The 17,092-nt window shown below is 39.6% G+C and overlaps 1 protein-coding gene across 1 annotated transcript; it reads right to left on the reverse strand.

Moving 5' to 3' along the window:
* Nucleotides 1-1,706: 1,706 nt before the first annotated feature.
* Nucleotides 1,707-2,342, reverse strand: LOC113350611. Its single transcript, XM_026594750.1, has one exon. The coding sequence runs from the start codon at nt 2,340-2,342 to the stop codon at nt 1,707-1,709; it is 636 nt and encodes a 211-aa protein (XP_026450535.1).
* Between the last annotated feature and the right edge of the window lie 14,750 nt (nt 2,343-17,092).

A 17,092-nucleotide genomic window follows, 5' to 3' on the forward strand; every position in this document is an offset into this window, starting at 1 on the left:
TAAAATCCACGTCTCTTCTCTGATGACTAAGATTTCTGGAAACTCGTCGGGCACGTCTTCGTCTAACATTGTTGTATCTTCCCCTGGAAAAGAAGCAAGCAAGTCTGCAACTCCTTGTCCTTTGACTGCTTTGGGCGACACACATGCTATGTTGAATTCTGACATCTGCAGTAGCCACTTTGTCGGTCTCCCCATCAAGGCTGGCTTTGACAGTAGAAATTTTATGGGGCCGACCTTGGAAATGAGCACAGCTCTGTTGGATAACAAATAGTGCCTGAATTTTTGGATTACATGTACCGACGCTAGACATGCTCTTTCAGCTTTTGGGTATCGGGGCTGAGCATCTCTCATAGTACGACTGAAGTAATAAATTGGATGTTCGACACCTTCTTCGTCTTCTTGAGAAAGAAGTGACCCGATAGCGACGTCACTGGAAGCTGTGTAAAGTATTAGTGGCTGTCCTTGCACTGGAGATTTCATGACAGAAGGTGATAACAATATTTGTTGTATTTTCTGGAACGCTTATTGTTGGACAGTTTTCCATGTAAAACTCTCTCCTTTCTTCAACAGAGGGGTGAACGAAGCAATGAGTTGAGCCAGTCCAGGGATGAAGCGTCAAATATAATTTACTTTTCCCATAAAACTCTGGAGTTCTTTCACAGTGCGTGGAGGAGGCATGGTAGTAATGGCTTTCGTTTTGTCTCGATCGACTTTGATTCTTTTTGCGGTGACCAGGAATCTTAGAAACTTTCCATAGGAGACACCAAAGGCACATTTCAGAGGATTCATCTTTAAATTGTATTCCATGCATCTTTCGAAAACTTTTCTCAGAACTTTTAAGTGGGATGCTCGAGTCTTCGACTTTACCACCACATCACCAACATAGTCTTCCACTTGCTTGTGCATCATATCTTAGAATATGGCAGTCATAGCCCGTTGATAAGTAGCACCTGGGTTCTTTAATCCAAAGGGCATCACAGTGTAATGAAAATTCCCAATGGGAGTACGAAATGCAGTTTTGTTGGCATCATATTCGTACATCTTGATCTGGTTGTATCCGATGTAACCATCAATGAATGAGAACATACCGTGACCACTGGTTGCATCAACGAGCATGCCAATGTTGGATAGAGGAAAATAATCTTTTGGACAACATTTATTGAGGTTCCTGAAATCAACACAACATCTGATTTGACCATTTTTTTTCTTTACAGGAACAACATTCGCCAGCCATGTTGGATGCTGAATGGGCTTGATAAATCCTGCCGCCAGTAGTTTTGGATTTCGACTTTGATTTCCTCCTCAACTTCGTGTCTGAACTTCCTAAGCGACTGTTTGACAGCTTTGGAACCAGGAGTGATGTGCAGATGATGAGTGACCAATTTTTTGTCAAGACCAGGCATCTCTTCGTATGTCCAAGCAAAGATATCCTGATATTCTTTCAACAGACTTATCAATCCCGCCCGCTCTTCCGATGATAATGCTGAACTAATCAAGATTGTCCTTGGATCATCCTCCGTCCCGATGTTGATCGTTTCGAGGTCATCAGTAGTAGAATCAGTGCCATCTTTCAATTGTCGTGGAGCATATTGAATCTCTTCATCATGTGATTGTTCACTCTGGTATGATTCTTCATGGCAGGGAGACTTTTCATTTTTCTCTCCTGTTAATTGCTAATCTTTTCGCCGGTGGTACGTGACCCTCCCTTATGCATCATGACTGGCTATGAAGTTGGATCTTGGCATTGTATCCTGATCTTTACGGCGCTTGACTGGTGTAGCAAATGACTTAATCAGTTTAGTGCCTGACGGTGATGGTTTGTTAGCAGCTTTTTCAATGGATTCCCAGATCGGGAGTGTAGTACTGTAGATCTTCCTTGGAGGTTCAGGGATGTCCTTTTGAGACTCAAGGAATTCAGCGTCATAGACCAGAGCGTAAGTAGATGACGAAGCTGCAATACAAACAATCTTGTTATTGAGCAGAGCCTTCATGCATTGATGGTATGTTGAAGGAACCACTTTATTTTCATGGATCCATGGTCTTCCAAGTATCATGTGGTAATCAGGCTCTTGTTCGATCACATGAAATTTGGCTTTTGATTGAATAGGCCTTACCTTCAGGTCTATGTATGCATATCCATATATATGGATCTGGCTTCCTTCAAATCCCGTCGTCAAGATGGGATGGCGAATAATTTTATTCTGTGGGAATTTGGATGCTTTAAGAGTCTTCATGGTAATGATATTTATGGAAGCGCCTGTATCAACGAGAGCCCTTTTGAATTCAGAGTCTTTGATAAAACCTGTCACGTATAAGGCTCGATTATGCCCTTCATCTGCCATGCGTTCTTCTTATCCGAATGTGATGTTGTTGATCAAATGCTCAGACATCATGGATGTCTCTTCGACTGTTAGGCATGACGGAATTAGCTGCACGTCTGATGATATCTGGTTAAGTGCAGAAAACATGTTTATGCGTTATTCTCTGGAGAAGTGTAAGAGTTCACACAAATTTCCGATCAATTGTGCAACCTCCTAGTCCACCGTCTTCTCGTAAGTAGTGAAACTTTTGGTTTGAGGAAGGTCATCAGTTGGAGCATTTGGGCGCTCCACCACTTCTGCTCCGAGCATTCTTGTCACGTGCACTAAGCAGGTGAACAAATTGTCAATTTCTCCTTTTAATCTGTCCACGTTTCTTGACAAATTGCTTTGTCTCCGCGTTAGTTCAGCCAAAATTGGGATTTCTCCATCGTTTGATTCAACAGAGATAAATGGAATAGTAAAAATACGACAGTTCATTGTAACCAGAATTGTTCGAAGGAACGTGAGGAACATTACCATTCGAAAGATTCTGGCTGGGATATGGAGCAGTTGAATTAATCCTAAGACCAACCATCTTGTGAAATCTTGAGATTGCAACTGAGAGATTGATCTCCCACCTTGGTCGCCAATCTGTAGATGGGGAAAAACGATTTGCTGTTTTTTACGGGATTGAGGAGATCGCCGTACGGAGACTATTTGAACCGAGAAAATGCTCAACCTCACACAGATGCAATGTAATAAGGGAATGCTTTAAGTTCGAGAGATCAATCTATAGGATTCCGACCTAAACCAAGACAATGGACGTTCCAGAGTCATTTCGGTCACAAGAGAGGATAGGTTGATCTGTATGAGGGAAACTGAGAAATGTGTGAGATCAATGGTGATCAAAGATTGTAGGTGTGCTGTGTATTCTACGTAAAGAAATATGATAAGTTATGATTGATTGAATGATGAGTTCGTGATCTCTTGTTTGTCTGCTTGACGAGAGATTTTCCTTTTTCAATTATGATTCAGAGACTTATTTATATTGCTAGAAATGTAAACACCTTGATCCCAAAAAGTGTGACAGTTGCTGGAGTCAAAGAGTGGAGAAGTGGAAAATCGTGTCAAAACCAGTTGCTCATCGTGCGGAGACTTGGTTAATTTTCCACCCACTACTTTGCTAACTCCTCCAACTGATTGCACGACTTTCTCACATTCTCGTCGTGTGTATGAACACATGTGCCGTAGACCGCCAGACCAAAACCCTAGTTAATATCCCCCATGTGACACGATTGATGTCTCGTGATTGTGGAGTCAGTTGCTGACTTCATGGGACGATGAGTCCTTGTATCGCTGAGTTGAACGTGATTTGCAAATGTTCCGAGACTCATGAATTGAACATGTCTGTTGAGACGAAGGTATCATTGTCGAATAAATGTTGATAACTTAAAACGAGCAAAATGTTGTTGAATTATTGAATATTGATAGTTGAACCAATATTCCTTAGTCTGAGCAAATGTTTCTCGTATGAGCAAGTGATGATCATCTGATGAATTGTTGGTGTCAGGACCAGATAAAATATTAATTTAAGATACTGGCAGCTAGGCCGAGCATAATAATAAAAGTGTTGATCACGAGATCATCATAAAATTATTAGTATTTGAATCTGCTCAGAATTACGTTTTTGCAGAGCTTTGGATTCGAAACCCTAATTTTTGATCAATTAATGATTTATTGAAACTCAACCACAAAGTGAAGGAGGGGTTGATGAGTGCCAAATAATGTATATATTTATCCCTTTTTGTTGGCATTTAACTCATCTTTTGTGCATTAATTCTACATTTTATCCCATATTCTGTATTTTCATTGTTTTCAAGAATAAATATTTTTATTAATTAATTTTGCATTTTTAGGTAATAAATAAAGTCTGGATGACTTGCGGAGCAAAAAGAGCAGAAAAGTAGTGAAAAGCCGGGAGAAATCACGCAAGGAAGCCGCGAAGAATGGTGCGCACAACCTCATTTTCTACACACAAAAACGCCTCCGTTCTCAGCCATCAGATCAGTTCTCAGAAGCATCCGACGGTCGCTCCTTCATAGAGCATCAAAATCTGAAGTCTCTGCCAAGAACCACAGCGCTGAAATTCCAAGCCTTCAGATTAGATGATAGTTGAATCCAACGGTTGCTCCCTTGCTGTTCATCAAAGTTTGATATCTCCGCCTTACACTACAGCACCTAACCTAATCTAGCACCGTTCGTTTCGTTGTACCCCTTCATCCGACGGTCGCTCCTCGCTTGCCTCCGCATTACCGCCCGATCTACCTACCATCTCCACACCCCACGGCTAAGCATCGCAAGACATCGAAATATGATGGGCCGCCTCACACTCAAACAACCTAACCCTATACCCATCAAACCAAACAGACCTTACCCAAGTCTCATCTTCCTCCTTCGAGCAGTCGAGCTCTGCTCCTGCCATGTCCGCCACCTTACCCTGCCCCGCTCAACCACCACCTCAACCACCACCATCTCCTCTCAAATCAACCAAGCACCATAACCCATCTCCACTACCATCATTACAACCTATCTAGCCACCTAATTTCCCATTTTTATACACGTTTTTCTCAAAACCCTAACGTGTGAAAAATTGGTAAGTTAGGTGAGTTAGGAGAGCAATTGGAGGCGTGGAGAGGTAAAGGAGTACAAATGGAAGCATGGGTCGAGAATAATTGGGAGTTATCACATCAAATTAGGTAAAATATCTAACCCTAATTTTGACTGATTTGGGGGAAACTTGTAGAACCCTAATTGAGTGTTGTAGACTATAAATAGCCTTGTGGGTTTTGCTGTAAAACTTTATGCTGGACTAGCCAGTGTCCAGGACTTTCAAGTCCTGTTAATTTTCAATTTCAGTTCAATTTCATTTATGTTCATGTTTGTTGTGCAAGTTCCTGTTAATGTTCAATTTTAGTTTCAAATCAGTTCCTGTTAATGTGCATGTTTTAATTTCCCTGTTTTAATTTCCTGTTAATCTTCATGTTAGTGCCATGTTTAGTTCCATGTAATGTTAATTCACTGTAAATGTTTAGTGTTAAGTTTGTGATACATGTGAAGTGATGGAATGCTAGGCTAGAAGCCTTAGAAGCACTGAATTGATTGAGTAATGGAAGAAATCAGTGCTCATAGCAAGCTGATTATCTTGCCATTCCATTTTTGTATGCTTAGGATGCATTGTGTTGATTGAGCATTGGGAGAAATTAGTGCTTATAGCAAGCTAATTCTCTTCCCATTCTATTTGTTTGCCTGTATTCTTCCCTTGGCCTTGCATTGTCACCATTTCAGTTTCACCATCTCCCTTGCCCTTGGCCTTAGGCCTTGGTTCATTTATCTTGTTCACACTGTTTTCTTCATTGTCATCTTTCTTTTGCTGTTTAGTTTTTAGTCTGTTTAATCTTTGCTGTTTTTGCCATTCTTTTGTTCTCTGGTTTGCTTCCATCTTTGGCCTAGAGCCACTGTTTACACTCCTCTTTTGCTACTAAGCCAGAAGCCCTGCTGCTGTTGCTTTTGCCCTGTTGTTGCTTCCCTACCCTGCTACTCAGTGCTTGTGCAGCTGCTTTCTTTGCACTTCCCCTGCTGTTGCTGCTGTTTTCTCCAGCTTTGCTGCTGCAGTACTGCTGCTTTCCTTCTTCTTTGCCTTGTGCTGCTGCTGCTGCAAATGATCTTGGCTCACAGCAATCCCAAAAGCCCAAGCTCAGTTCTAAGCCCACTGTCCATTGTTTGTACAAACTAAAGCCCATTTCATTAAGGCCCAGCCACAGTTTAGGTTAAGGCTCAAAGCCCAATTCAGTCAACTGTGGGCTTAATCAAAAGCCTAATTCAGAGACCAAAAGCCTGAACTCAATAAAAGGCCCAAAGCCTAGTGCACTTCAAGACCAACTGAGCCCAAGCTCAGTTCATTTCATTGTTAAAAACAAACCCATTAGACCCAATTTACTCAAAGGAGAATCAAAGCCCAACAATAGCAATTTAGGAACCCAATTAGCTAGAAACAACAAAACACTCCCAATCTCTGTGGATCGACCCGTACTTGCACGAGCTACAACTGACGACCGTGCACTTGCGGTATTACTGTAGGCCCGCGTTTTCATTTCGCTTAATTTTATACACATCTCCGGGCCCACCAGGGGTCGGCTACATGGGATGACGAGTCGACCATGTAACGCCCAGATGCTCAAACGAGCAAAATACCAAAGTCTCTTGAAAACCAGTTGGTGAAAGGATGATTAAATGTTGGTTTAATCATTTATTGAAATAATGCTCGTGTGAGCGTTAGGTAGTAAAGCCTGATTATGGAGAGATGAGGGACCTACCAAGGAGTCATGGGACCGGCTCTTGGTGGTCGTGGGACCAGCTGATGGTCGTTTGAGCAAACTCCCAGTTGTTTGAGAAGAGTTTGGACCTAATATGAGCAATTGAGCAAATTAGGTCAAAATTATTAAAACACGTGGGACCGGATATTTGAAAGCCCTAGGCCGGTCTTGGTCGGTCAAGGAGACATGCCCGTGTCACCATAATGTCTGTGTCCTGATAGTTTCGATATTTTCTGATGCGTGTTTGAGCAACATTTTCAGAAAATATGAAGGATTCAGGGTCTTGCTGAAACTGGGGAATCTTCATGAGATGATGAAAAATAATTAATAAAATAAGGAGTCTCAAGGTGTGGGACCGGCCACGTCTAGGGCATGGCCGGCCAGTTAGCAAGCTTGGTCCCGCAGCACCTTTCCCAATTTTATGTATTTTCCCTGATGTGAGGGAAATACCATGAATCTGAGGAATTTCATGAGGTTAGGAAATTTCCATGAGATTATGGAAATAATAATAATAAAAATAGGGATTCATGAAGTGTGGGACCAGCTATGGCCAAGGCATGGCCGGCTGGACAAGGAGCCAGGTCCCAAGGCACTTTTCCTAATTTTATAATATTTTTCATGACTTTAGGGAAATATCATAAAACCAAGGAGTTTGTTGAAACCAAGGAATTTGTTGAAATCAAGGAGTTTCCATGAGATGAGGGAAACATAAAAAATAATAATAAAATAAGGGGTGTGTGACAGTTGTTGGAGTCAAAGAGTGGAGAAGTGGGAAATTGTGTCAAAACCAGTTTCTCATCATGCAGAGACTTGGTTAATTTTCCACCCAATACTTTGCTAAATCTCCAACTGATTACATGACTTGCTCACATTCTCATCGTGTGTATGAACACGCGTTCCATAGACCGCCAGACCAAAACCCTAATTAATATCCCCCATGTGACACGATTGATGTCTCGTGATTGTGGAGTCTGTTGCTGACTTCATGGGACGATGAGTTCTTATATCGCTGAGTCGAACGTGATTTGCAAATGTTCTGAGACTCATGAATTGAACATTCTGTTGAGACGAAGGTATCATTATCGAATAAATGTTGATAACTTAAAACGAGCAAACTGTTGCTGAATTGTTGAATATTGATAGTTGAACCAATATTTCTTAGTCTGAGCAAATGTTGCTCGTATGAGCAATTGCTGCTCATCTGATGAATTTTTGGTGTCAGGACCAGATAAAATATTAATTTAAGATACTGGCAGCTAGGCCGAGCATAATAATAAAAGTGTTTATCACAGGATCATCATAAAATTATTAGTATTTGTATTTGCTCAGAATTACGTTTTTGCAGAGCTTTGGATTCGAAACCCTAATTTTTGATCAATCGATGATTTATTGAAAATCAACTACAGAGTGAAGGAGGGCCGGCTACATGGGATGACGAGTCGACCATGTAACGCCCAGATGCTCAAACGAGCAAAATGCCAAAGTCTCCTGAAGACCAGTTGGTGAAAGGATGATTAAATGCTGGTTTAATCATTTATTGAAATAATGCTCTTGTGAGCGTTAGGTAGTAAAACCTGATTATGTATAGATGAGGGACCGAGCAAGGAGCCATGGTACCGGCTCTTGGTGGTCGTGGGACCAACTGATGGTCGTTTGAGCGAACTCCCATTTGTTTGAGAAGAGTTTGGACCTAATATGAGCAACTGAGCAAATTAGGTCAAAATTATTAAAACACGTGGGACCGGCTATTTGCAAGCCCTAGGCCGGCCTTGGTCAGTCAAGGAGACATGTCCGTGTCACCATAATGTCCGTGTCTCAGTCCTGAGAGTTTCTATATTTTTTGATGCGCGTTTGAACAACATTTTGAGAAAATATGAAGGATTCAGGGTCTTGCTGAAACTGGGGAATCTTCATGAGATGATGAAAAATAATTAATAAAATAAGGAGTTGCAAGGTGTGGGACCGACCACATCTAGGGCATGGACGACCAGTTAGCAAGCTCGGTCCCGCAACACCTTTCCCAATTTTATGTATTTTCCCTGATGTGAGGGAAATACCATGAAACTGGGGAATTTCATGAGGTTAGGAAATTTCCATAAGATTATGGAAATAATAATAATAAAAATAGGGAGTCATGAAGTGTGGGACCGGCTATGGATGAGGCATGGCCGTCCGGACAAGGATCCCGGTCCCAAGGCACTTTCCCTAATTTTATAATATTTTTCATGACTTTAGGGAAATATCATAAAACCAAGGAGTTTGTTGAAACCAAGGAATTTGTTGAAATAAAGGAGTTTCCATGAGATGAGGGAAACATAAAAAATAATAATAATAAAATAAGGGAAGTGTGGGACCGGCTAGGGACCGGTCCCACGAGTTTCTTTAATTTTATATTATTTTTCATGACTTTAGGGAAATTTCATGAATTTAAGGAGTTTTCATGAAACGAAGGATATTTTCTCAAATGAAGAGATTTTCATGAGATCAAGGAAAATAATAAAAATATGATAAAATATAAAATTAGGCGTGGGACTGGCCATGGCACGACCGGCCGTCCGGTGGGCCTAGTCCCCTGACGCCTCAATTAATATTTTATTATTTATTATTTTCTTCCTATTTTGTATAGGTTCATCGTTACTTCGTGTTTCGGAATGCTCGTTCGTGCATTCAGGTGATCGTTTGTGCATTATTGCCGAGTACACTTGCACCATTTTGGTCGGGGCTTACTCGATAGCGGCTCAGATGCCCGTACGTTGAACATTTATCACTAACCCGTGGAATTATGCTGGGAAGAACCACGAATTGAAGTGACGAAATATTACGAAGAATCGTAGAATATTGCTGAATATTCAGTTAACGATTAAAGATAATTAATTGATGGCTCTATACTAGTAGGCATGCTGTATAAGAGCATTAATTATCTGAGAATTGAGAAACATGAGCTTGTTGAAACGTCATATTTCCTTTATATAGTCAGGGAAAACCTTGTTGCACCCTGAAGACGTTATTGCTCTATACTAGCAGGCAAGCTGTCTAGGAGCCATCCAATCCTTCGATTCTATATAGAAGTAATTAATGAAATTGCTCAGCATTTATGATATGTGCCATTGCCTCGGCTGAGAGACTACACATCTACATATACTCTGAGAGACAGTATTCTCAGTAAGAGATTTTATGGCATGAGCTTTCATGCTTCAATGAGAGACATGAGCCTCAATACTCATCTGATTGCTGGATCAGGAGCATGTATAATTATGGTTTTATGATTTTAGCCTTTGTCGAAAATCCACCATCTACAAACACAGACACCAGAATTTTGTTAACGAGGAAACTGCAAATGCAGAAAAATCCTGTGACCTAGTCCAGAGTCAACAGACATTGTATTAAGCCGCTACAGACACTAGCCTACTACAAACTAACTTCGGTATGGATTGTAGTTGAACCCCCGATCAATCTCACACTGATCCAAGGTACAGTTTCGCTCCTTACGTCTCTGATCCCAGAAGGATACTACGCACTTGATTCCCTTAGCTGATCTCACGCACAACTAAAAGTTGATACGACCCAAAGTCGAAGACTTTAATAAACAAATCTATATCACATAGAAAAGTCTAAGATAATATATAAATCTGTCTCCCACAGATATACCTACAAGTTTTGTTCCGTCTTTTGATAAATCAAGGTGAACATGAACCAATTGATAACCCGGACTTATATTCCCAAAGAACAGCCTAGTATTATCAATCACCTCACAATAATCTTAATCAGCGCGGCGAAAGAAGATATTGTGGAATCACAAACGATGAGACGAAGATGTTTGCGACTACTTTTATATCTTGCATATCAGAGATAATAATCTCAAGCCAATCGTTACAATTGTACTCAACACTATAGAATCAGCAAGATCAGATCATACAACTACAAGAAAGTAGTACGGTTTGGCTTCACAATCCCAATGAAATCTTCAAGTCGTTAACCTACAGGGTCTCGAGAAGAAACCTAAAGTTAAAGGAGAATAGACTCTAGCTTATACAACTAGTATCACACAGGAGGTGTGGGGATTAGGTTTCCCAGTTGCTAGAATTCTCCCTTATACAATCTTTCAAATCAGGGTTTGCAATCAATGTTAGCTTAGTAACAAAGTATTCAATATTCACCGTTAGCTGAAAACCTGATTAGATTCAAGCTAATATCTTTCAACCGTTGGATCAAAAACTTAGCTTTTTACGCACAAATGAAATGCACGATTTTAGGTTTGTGTAACCGTACCCAAACATGTATATTTGTTGGTTCAACAGTAGTTAACCAAATGGTTAGCCGTATGAGCACTTTCATATCAACCATATTCTTCTTCACCATAACTAGTTCAAATGATTCAAATGAACTAGTTATAGAGTTGTTTAATTGTATAAATCTTATATAACTATACAAGACACAAACGAAGTAAAAACGATTTGATTCACTCGAATCGATTCATGAATTTATAGCCACGGTTTGCAATTTGCATTCCTTAGTTAATATAAATATAAGTTCACAAATAATCATCATTAGAGATAACCAACTCAAGTACGCGGACTTAGTTCGCGGACTTAAGTTCCCGGAAGGAGTTCACAAACTCCAACAGATATTCTCGGGATGAGAACCTCCGCCAGTTCGCGGACTGAGTTCACAGCTCTTGTTCTGGTTTTCCTGATCAACAAAGTACGCATACTTTGGTTCAAGGAATAAGGACTTATACATATATGTGTTTCCACAATATGCTTATATCCAACAATGGTTATATAATCTAAACTCTCATTTCAATCATTGAAACATTCTTAGAGGACGTTATATAGTTGTTATTCACAAACCATTTTTCGTCAAAGCCATTTTCAACATAACACGACTTTCATCACTAGGTAAAGATGAACTTGGCCACAACGAAAGCTTACCAACACATATTTCGAGAAATAGATAAGCGAGATAAACTCGTCTCGAAATAGCAAATGTGTATAATCAAAGTCTATATAGCAAAACGAATTTTGTCTCAAGATAGAGTATATAGACTTTTGAGTGATAGATAAGTTCAAGTCTCCAGATACCTTTTAGTCGATGAAGTTCCACCAGTTCCTTGAGTAGTTCTTCGTCTTGTATGATGATCGCCATGGAGTTCTTGAGCTCAACTACACTTTTTATCCTAGTCTGATACAAACATGCTTGAGATAGAAACACATGCCAGTTCGACCGAGCAGTGCTCTGAAAATTAGGGCAACTCCTATGGAACCAAAAATCATCCATATCTTTGTGATGATCCACATTTTATGGATCAAAAAGTGTTACTATGGATGATTTTAACATCCATATGTTTGTTAAGTCCAGAGGGGGGCCCTCAAATATGTGGAGGTAGATATAGAGAGTTCATCCGGTCATCCTCCCATCCGATCATCCTATGCTCGGATATATTCTTTTTCGTTTTGTTTTTTCTCTCATCTGGTCACTAAATGACCGGATGCATATTTTCCCCCTTTTTTTCTCATCTGGTCACTAGTGAACCGGATGTCAATTTTTTTGGTATTCTAATATATTAAAAACAAGAAAAGGAATATATGGGTCTATATTAGTGGATATTTATCTAGATATCCATAGTGGAATAAATCTCTATAAAATACTAACCATCCCTATTTATGTGGATTCTCCTTGAGATGTGGATATTTTATCATCCATACCATGGGAGTTGCCCTTATTTGGGGCCTGGTACTAAAAAACAAAAAGGGTCATTAATACGTAATCTCTATAAACCCCTCGTACACCTATTTATGTTAGTGACTAATATGCCCTTATTCATTAGTGATGATTAATTAAGTTAGTATTAGTTAAATTAATTAGTGCTTGAGTTTGATTATAGTCTTAAGATTAGAGTAGAAATTCATTTCCTCTTCTAAGGTTTGGAGGGAAAGAAGAATTAGAGGAAAAAAAGAAAAAAATCAGGGTTTGTGATTTTTTTAGAGAAAATGAAAATCTATAGTGACGATGAAGGCTCTAGTAGTGATGAAGAAGTGGATGCATCAGATAATCTTGATTTCGATCCTATCGATCTGAATTATTTGTTGAATGAAGAAGAGCATGTTAACCAAAGCATGCTTGAGGATATTATTGTAGCACAAGAATAATATCGTCGGGAAGAAGAAGGTGATAATGCTTCCAATGGGAAGGTATGAGTTGTAACGATCTACAAACATGTATTTGCATGTCACAATCGCCCAAAAAGGGGAAAATTTTGAAAATTTTAACCCAAAATCGGTTTATTCGATAGTACCACATAAACCGATTCTGGGTAAAATCCTCAAATTGGGAACAACAATCGGTCGTTGTTCATCACCATATAAACCGATTGTAGTACACTTTTGGCGCGATAGGTACGTGACGAAAATCGGTTTTTGTTGGTGATGTATATATGCCAATTCCTCCACTTGGATATTCACGTAAAATACACAAAGCTCATAATCGTGTTATTTACGTGTATATGTAATCCGATTGTTTAGAAGAAATGTTACAGGAAAAAGGGGGACATAAGTCGGATTACATGTTATGCAGCGTGAACCAATTGTGAACATTGAAAATAAAAATGAGGTCCTCAATCGGATTTTATAATCGCACATGTAAATCGATTCTCAAGAATCGGTTGTCTCGACTGTTACACATAAACCGATTCTGAAATCTTAACTTGTCGATATATGTTTTAAATTTTTGTGGTGTTCGACGAGATCAACCCAAGACCGTATCTCTGCTGGGTCCTGATACCTCCTCCCACTATTACACCGATTTGGCATGGGAAGATATGAACGATACAAAGCAATGGTTATAGACAAGGGCATATAGATCAAATGCGCATTATTTAGGTCGTCGTTCAAGCCGTGATCGTTTATATATTGTTTGCGAGAGAGGTGGAACGCAAGAAAGTCACTGGGCAAAGGATAAACCGTACGTGAAGACGACGACAAGGGAATACATTACTAAATCAAAGAAGTTTAGATTACCGTTTAAGATTATAGTTAATAGACCCAATGGTAAGGTATACAATCTTTATAAAATGATGAATGGTTTTCATAATCATGATGATCTAAATTCTCTTATTGGAAACGTTGTCGTTTGTGGGTTCAAACCACATCAATTGGAAACGGTAAGGTCAATTAAAGCGTGTACACCAAGTGACATACTTAGGAAGATTAATGAGGATGATAAGAATAACTTGTCCACTTTGAGGCAAATTTACGTGGAAAGAGCATCCTTTAGGAGGATGGAATGGGATGGTAGAGCGGTTATGGAACAATATCGGTAGTTAGCAGATCAACACGGATACACAATGGGGAAGCAGGTATTGAAAGGCAAAGTGACTCGTATTTTCTTGGCGCATCCGGAGATGATCAAGTTGGCCCAATTCTTCTATCAAGTTTTGTTAATAGATTGTACGTACAAGACCAACAATACAACATGCCATTGTTAAACATTGATTGCCACACTTCCGACAAGCAAAATTTTACTATGGCATGGGGGTTTATGGATCGGGAGAATGATGTGAATTTTACTTGGATGCTAGAGACCTTGAAGGATATATACCGTGGTGATCAAACTCCGAAGATCATAGTAACGGATAAGGACCAAGCACTAATGAATGCCATCGGGGTAGTTTTCTCGAGCGCTAAGCATTTTCTATGCACATGACATATACAATGCAATATTAAAAGTAATTGTAGGGGTCATATCCAAAGCCAAAGCCACAAAAATGTACCGCTCGTGAGAAGGCAATAGATGAGCGTCTTCAAAAACTAACTCCGGAACAACAAAAAGGAGGAGAACAAGAAAAGCAGAAAAGAGTATGAAGATAATGGGTTACTACGGAAGGCTTTTCAACATCATTGGGATTTAATGGTACACTCAATGTCCATGGTCGTGTTCGAATCTTATTTTGAGACTATTATTGGGCTATAGAAGAAGGATTACGAGAAATGTGTGGTTTATTGCTTGAAGGAATTGTTGGATCTGTACAAGGAAAAAATTGTCTATGCTTACACCTACCAACATATGCATTACCAGAATGAGGCGACAAGTATCGCGGAAGGATCTCATGGACGTTTGAAGAGTTTTCTCTGTGAGAGCCAAAACTGTGTAGCTACGGTACAAGAAGCCATCCATGAATACACCAAGGCTGATATCGTCAAGATAACGACGCAAATAGAAGAGAGTAGGACGAAAATCATCACCAGCTATAAGGATTACCATTGGTTGATTAGAGGTTTAAACTATAGGGTGTCTCATTGGGAAATAATTTCTATGATGAAGGATTACAAATATTATGTGGATAACGAGATGAGGAGAAGGAGTATTGTTCATGTATGATGATGACAGCCTTGGGATTTCTGTGTCATCACATGATTGCGCGGCATGAACAAGAAATTCCGTTTGATATCATTGATCCGTTTTGGAAGAAATTAAGTTTCAACCCACCCCCAACTGAAGCTCCAACCGAATCCTTTGTGGATAAGGATGTTGGAAGAGAAATAATCGAGAAATTCGCAAATAAGGATGGTTTGGCACGAAAAGTTTTGATGCAGACTTGAAACTCGCTGCTAACCCCCACATGGTACCGGTTGGAGAACCAACGGTGCTACCGCCAACGGGTAGACCACCTACCAACATGGATAGAAAGGAAGAAATGAAAGATTTTAAGGTTGCAATTCGTGAAATTTGTCTTTTTGTTATGTTTAATTCATGAAATGTGTTATACAATCGGTCTACGTATATGTCATTAAAGTCCGATTCTGAAACTAGTATATTGCAGCTTCTTCAGAATCGGTTTTTCTTACATGAGCTAAGAACCGATTCTGAATTAAATAAGGAATCGGTTTACGCTGGTGTCTCTAGAAACCGATTCTGAATAAAACCTACCTGGGAATTCATTCAGAATCTGTCAGTGTGGAAGAATATGTAATCCGACAATAAGTTACAAAAAAATAAAAATAACTTTTAATTCCTTAATTGGATTACATGTGGTCAAACATGACCCGATTGTGCTCAATTTCCACTTTGCATAAACTCTTAAAATTCAAACTTAGTACATTGCGACGATAAACTAATACGGTACTAGAGTACCGCATTGATCTTGTAATTGCATAAAAAGAAATTTCTTTATTTCTTAGTATGAGATTCAACTATCTACGCGGCTTCGAAATGATAAAACGACTTTTCTCTCCACCTGGTATAAGCATCCTGTTCCGCAAACCCGTCGCCTCTGTGCCTATCGAGAAACTCGTTGTATATGGATCACAATTTCTTAACGTGAATCTTCCTTGAAAAAACATGGGCTGGAGCACAATGATGGCATGGTTTTTTGTACTTATCGCCCATCTTTGGAACGAAAGGACACAATGAAACTTGGATCCAAAATATGATCTCATGTTGATGTTCTTTGGGAAGATCCTTGACTATGTAATAATTTTTCACCCATTCGGTCTCTTCCTCAACATCCTTCAATATATGCCTTAGTTGGAATTGGTCTTCACCTCGTTTCTTTGCCTTGAGTATGTCTTCTTCTTGCATCACAACACTTGATGATGATGTTGTAGTTCGTTTGCTTCTTTTAAGTATGTCTTCAAATGAATTGGTAGTTGATGATGATGGACTTGACATCTTCGAGTGAAAAAAATGAACAATGAAGAAAAGTTTCTTTGAATAAGGTAGTGTATGATAGAGAATATGCTATCCTCTTAATATACACAAGGGACCAACAACTATAATTTCAAAAAAAAAAGCCGTTTGCGGTAATAATCAGATTTAAGGGTGCACAGGAACCGAGCCGGACCGATGGACCGAACCAGAACCGGTGGAGCCGTATCTGGTTTTGGACCGAACCGAGGTACAAGGTACAGGTACCGGTCCAAAAAATAGGAACTGAGGTCTGGGGGTACAGGTACACGGTCCTGTACAAGTACCGTGACGTACCGGACCGAATGTCCCGAATGATTAGAGCCGTTAGATTTAGGGGATAAGGGATCAGTATTAGCCGTTAGATTAGAGGGGGGTATATAAGCGAACATTATAGGGTTTCCGTTTCTCTTCTCATTTTCTTCTTCTTTTTTTTTTCCGTCTCCTCTCTGTCTGAGAAGGGACGAGCGACAATCTTCTCCATTACAAATGTTGATTAACAGAGACGAGCGACAATCTTCTCTTCTCCATTACAAGTGTTGATTCAAAGGGTAAGTGTTGATTCAAACGGTAAGTAATTAAGATTTGTAAGCAAACTGAACCTACTTTGAATCTCAAGTGTTGATTCAAAGGGTAAGCGAACTGAACCTAGGGTTTTGTAATTGAGATTTGTAATAATTCTGAATCTTCTGAGAATCTGAATCTAATAATTCTACCTTTAATCTTTTGATTTTTCAG

Source organism: Papaver somniferum, chromosome 2, assembly GCF_003573695.1.
Source record: "Papaver somniferum cultivar HN1 chromosome 2, ASM357369v1, whole genome shotgun sequence".
Lineage (NCBI taxonomy): Eukaryota > Viridiplantae > Streptophyta > Magnoliopsida > Ranunculales > Papaveraceae > Papaver > Papaver somniferum.

Bases quoted from the DNA above. Each gene is read 5' to 3' on its own strand.
- LOC113350611 (XM_026594750.1), bottom strand. From the start codon at position 2,342: ATGGCAGATGAAGGGCATAATCGAGCCTTATACGTGACAGGTTTTATC.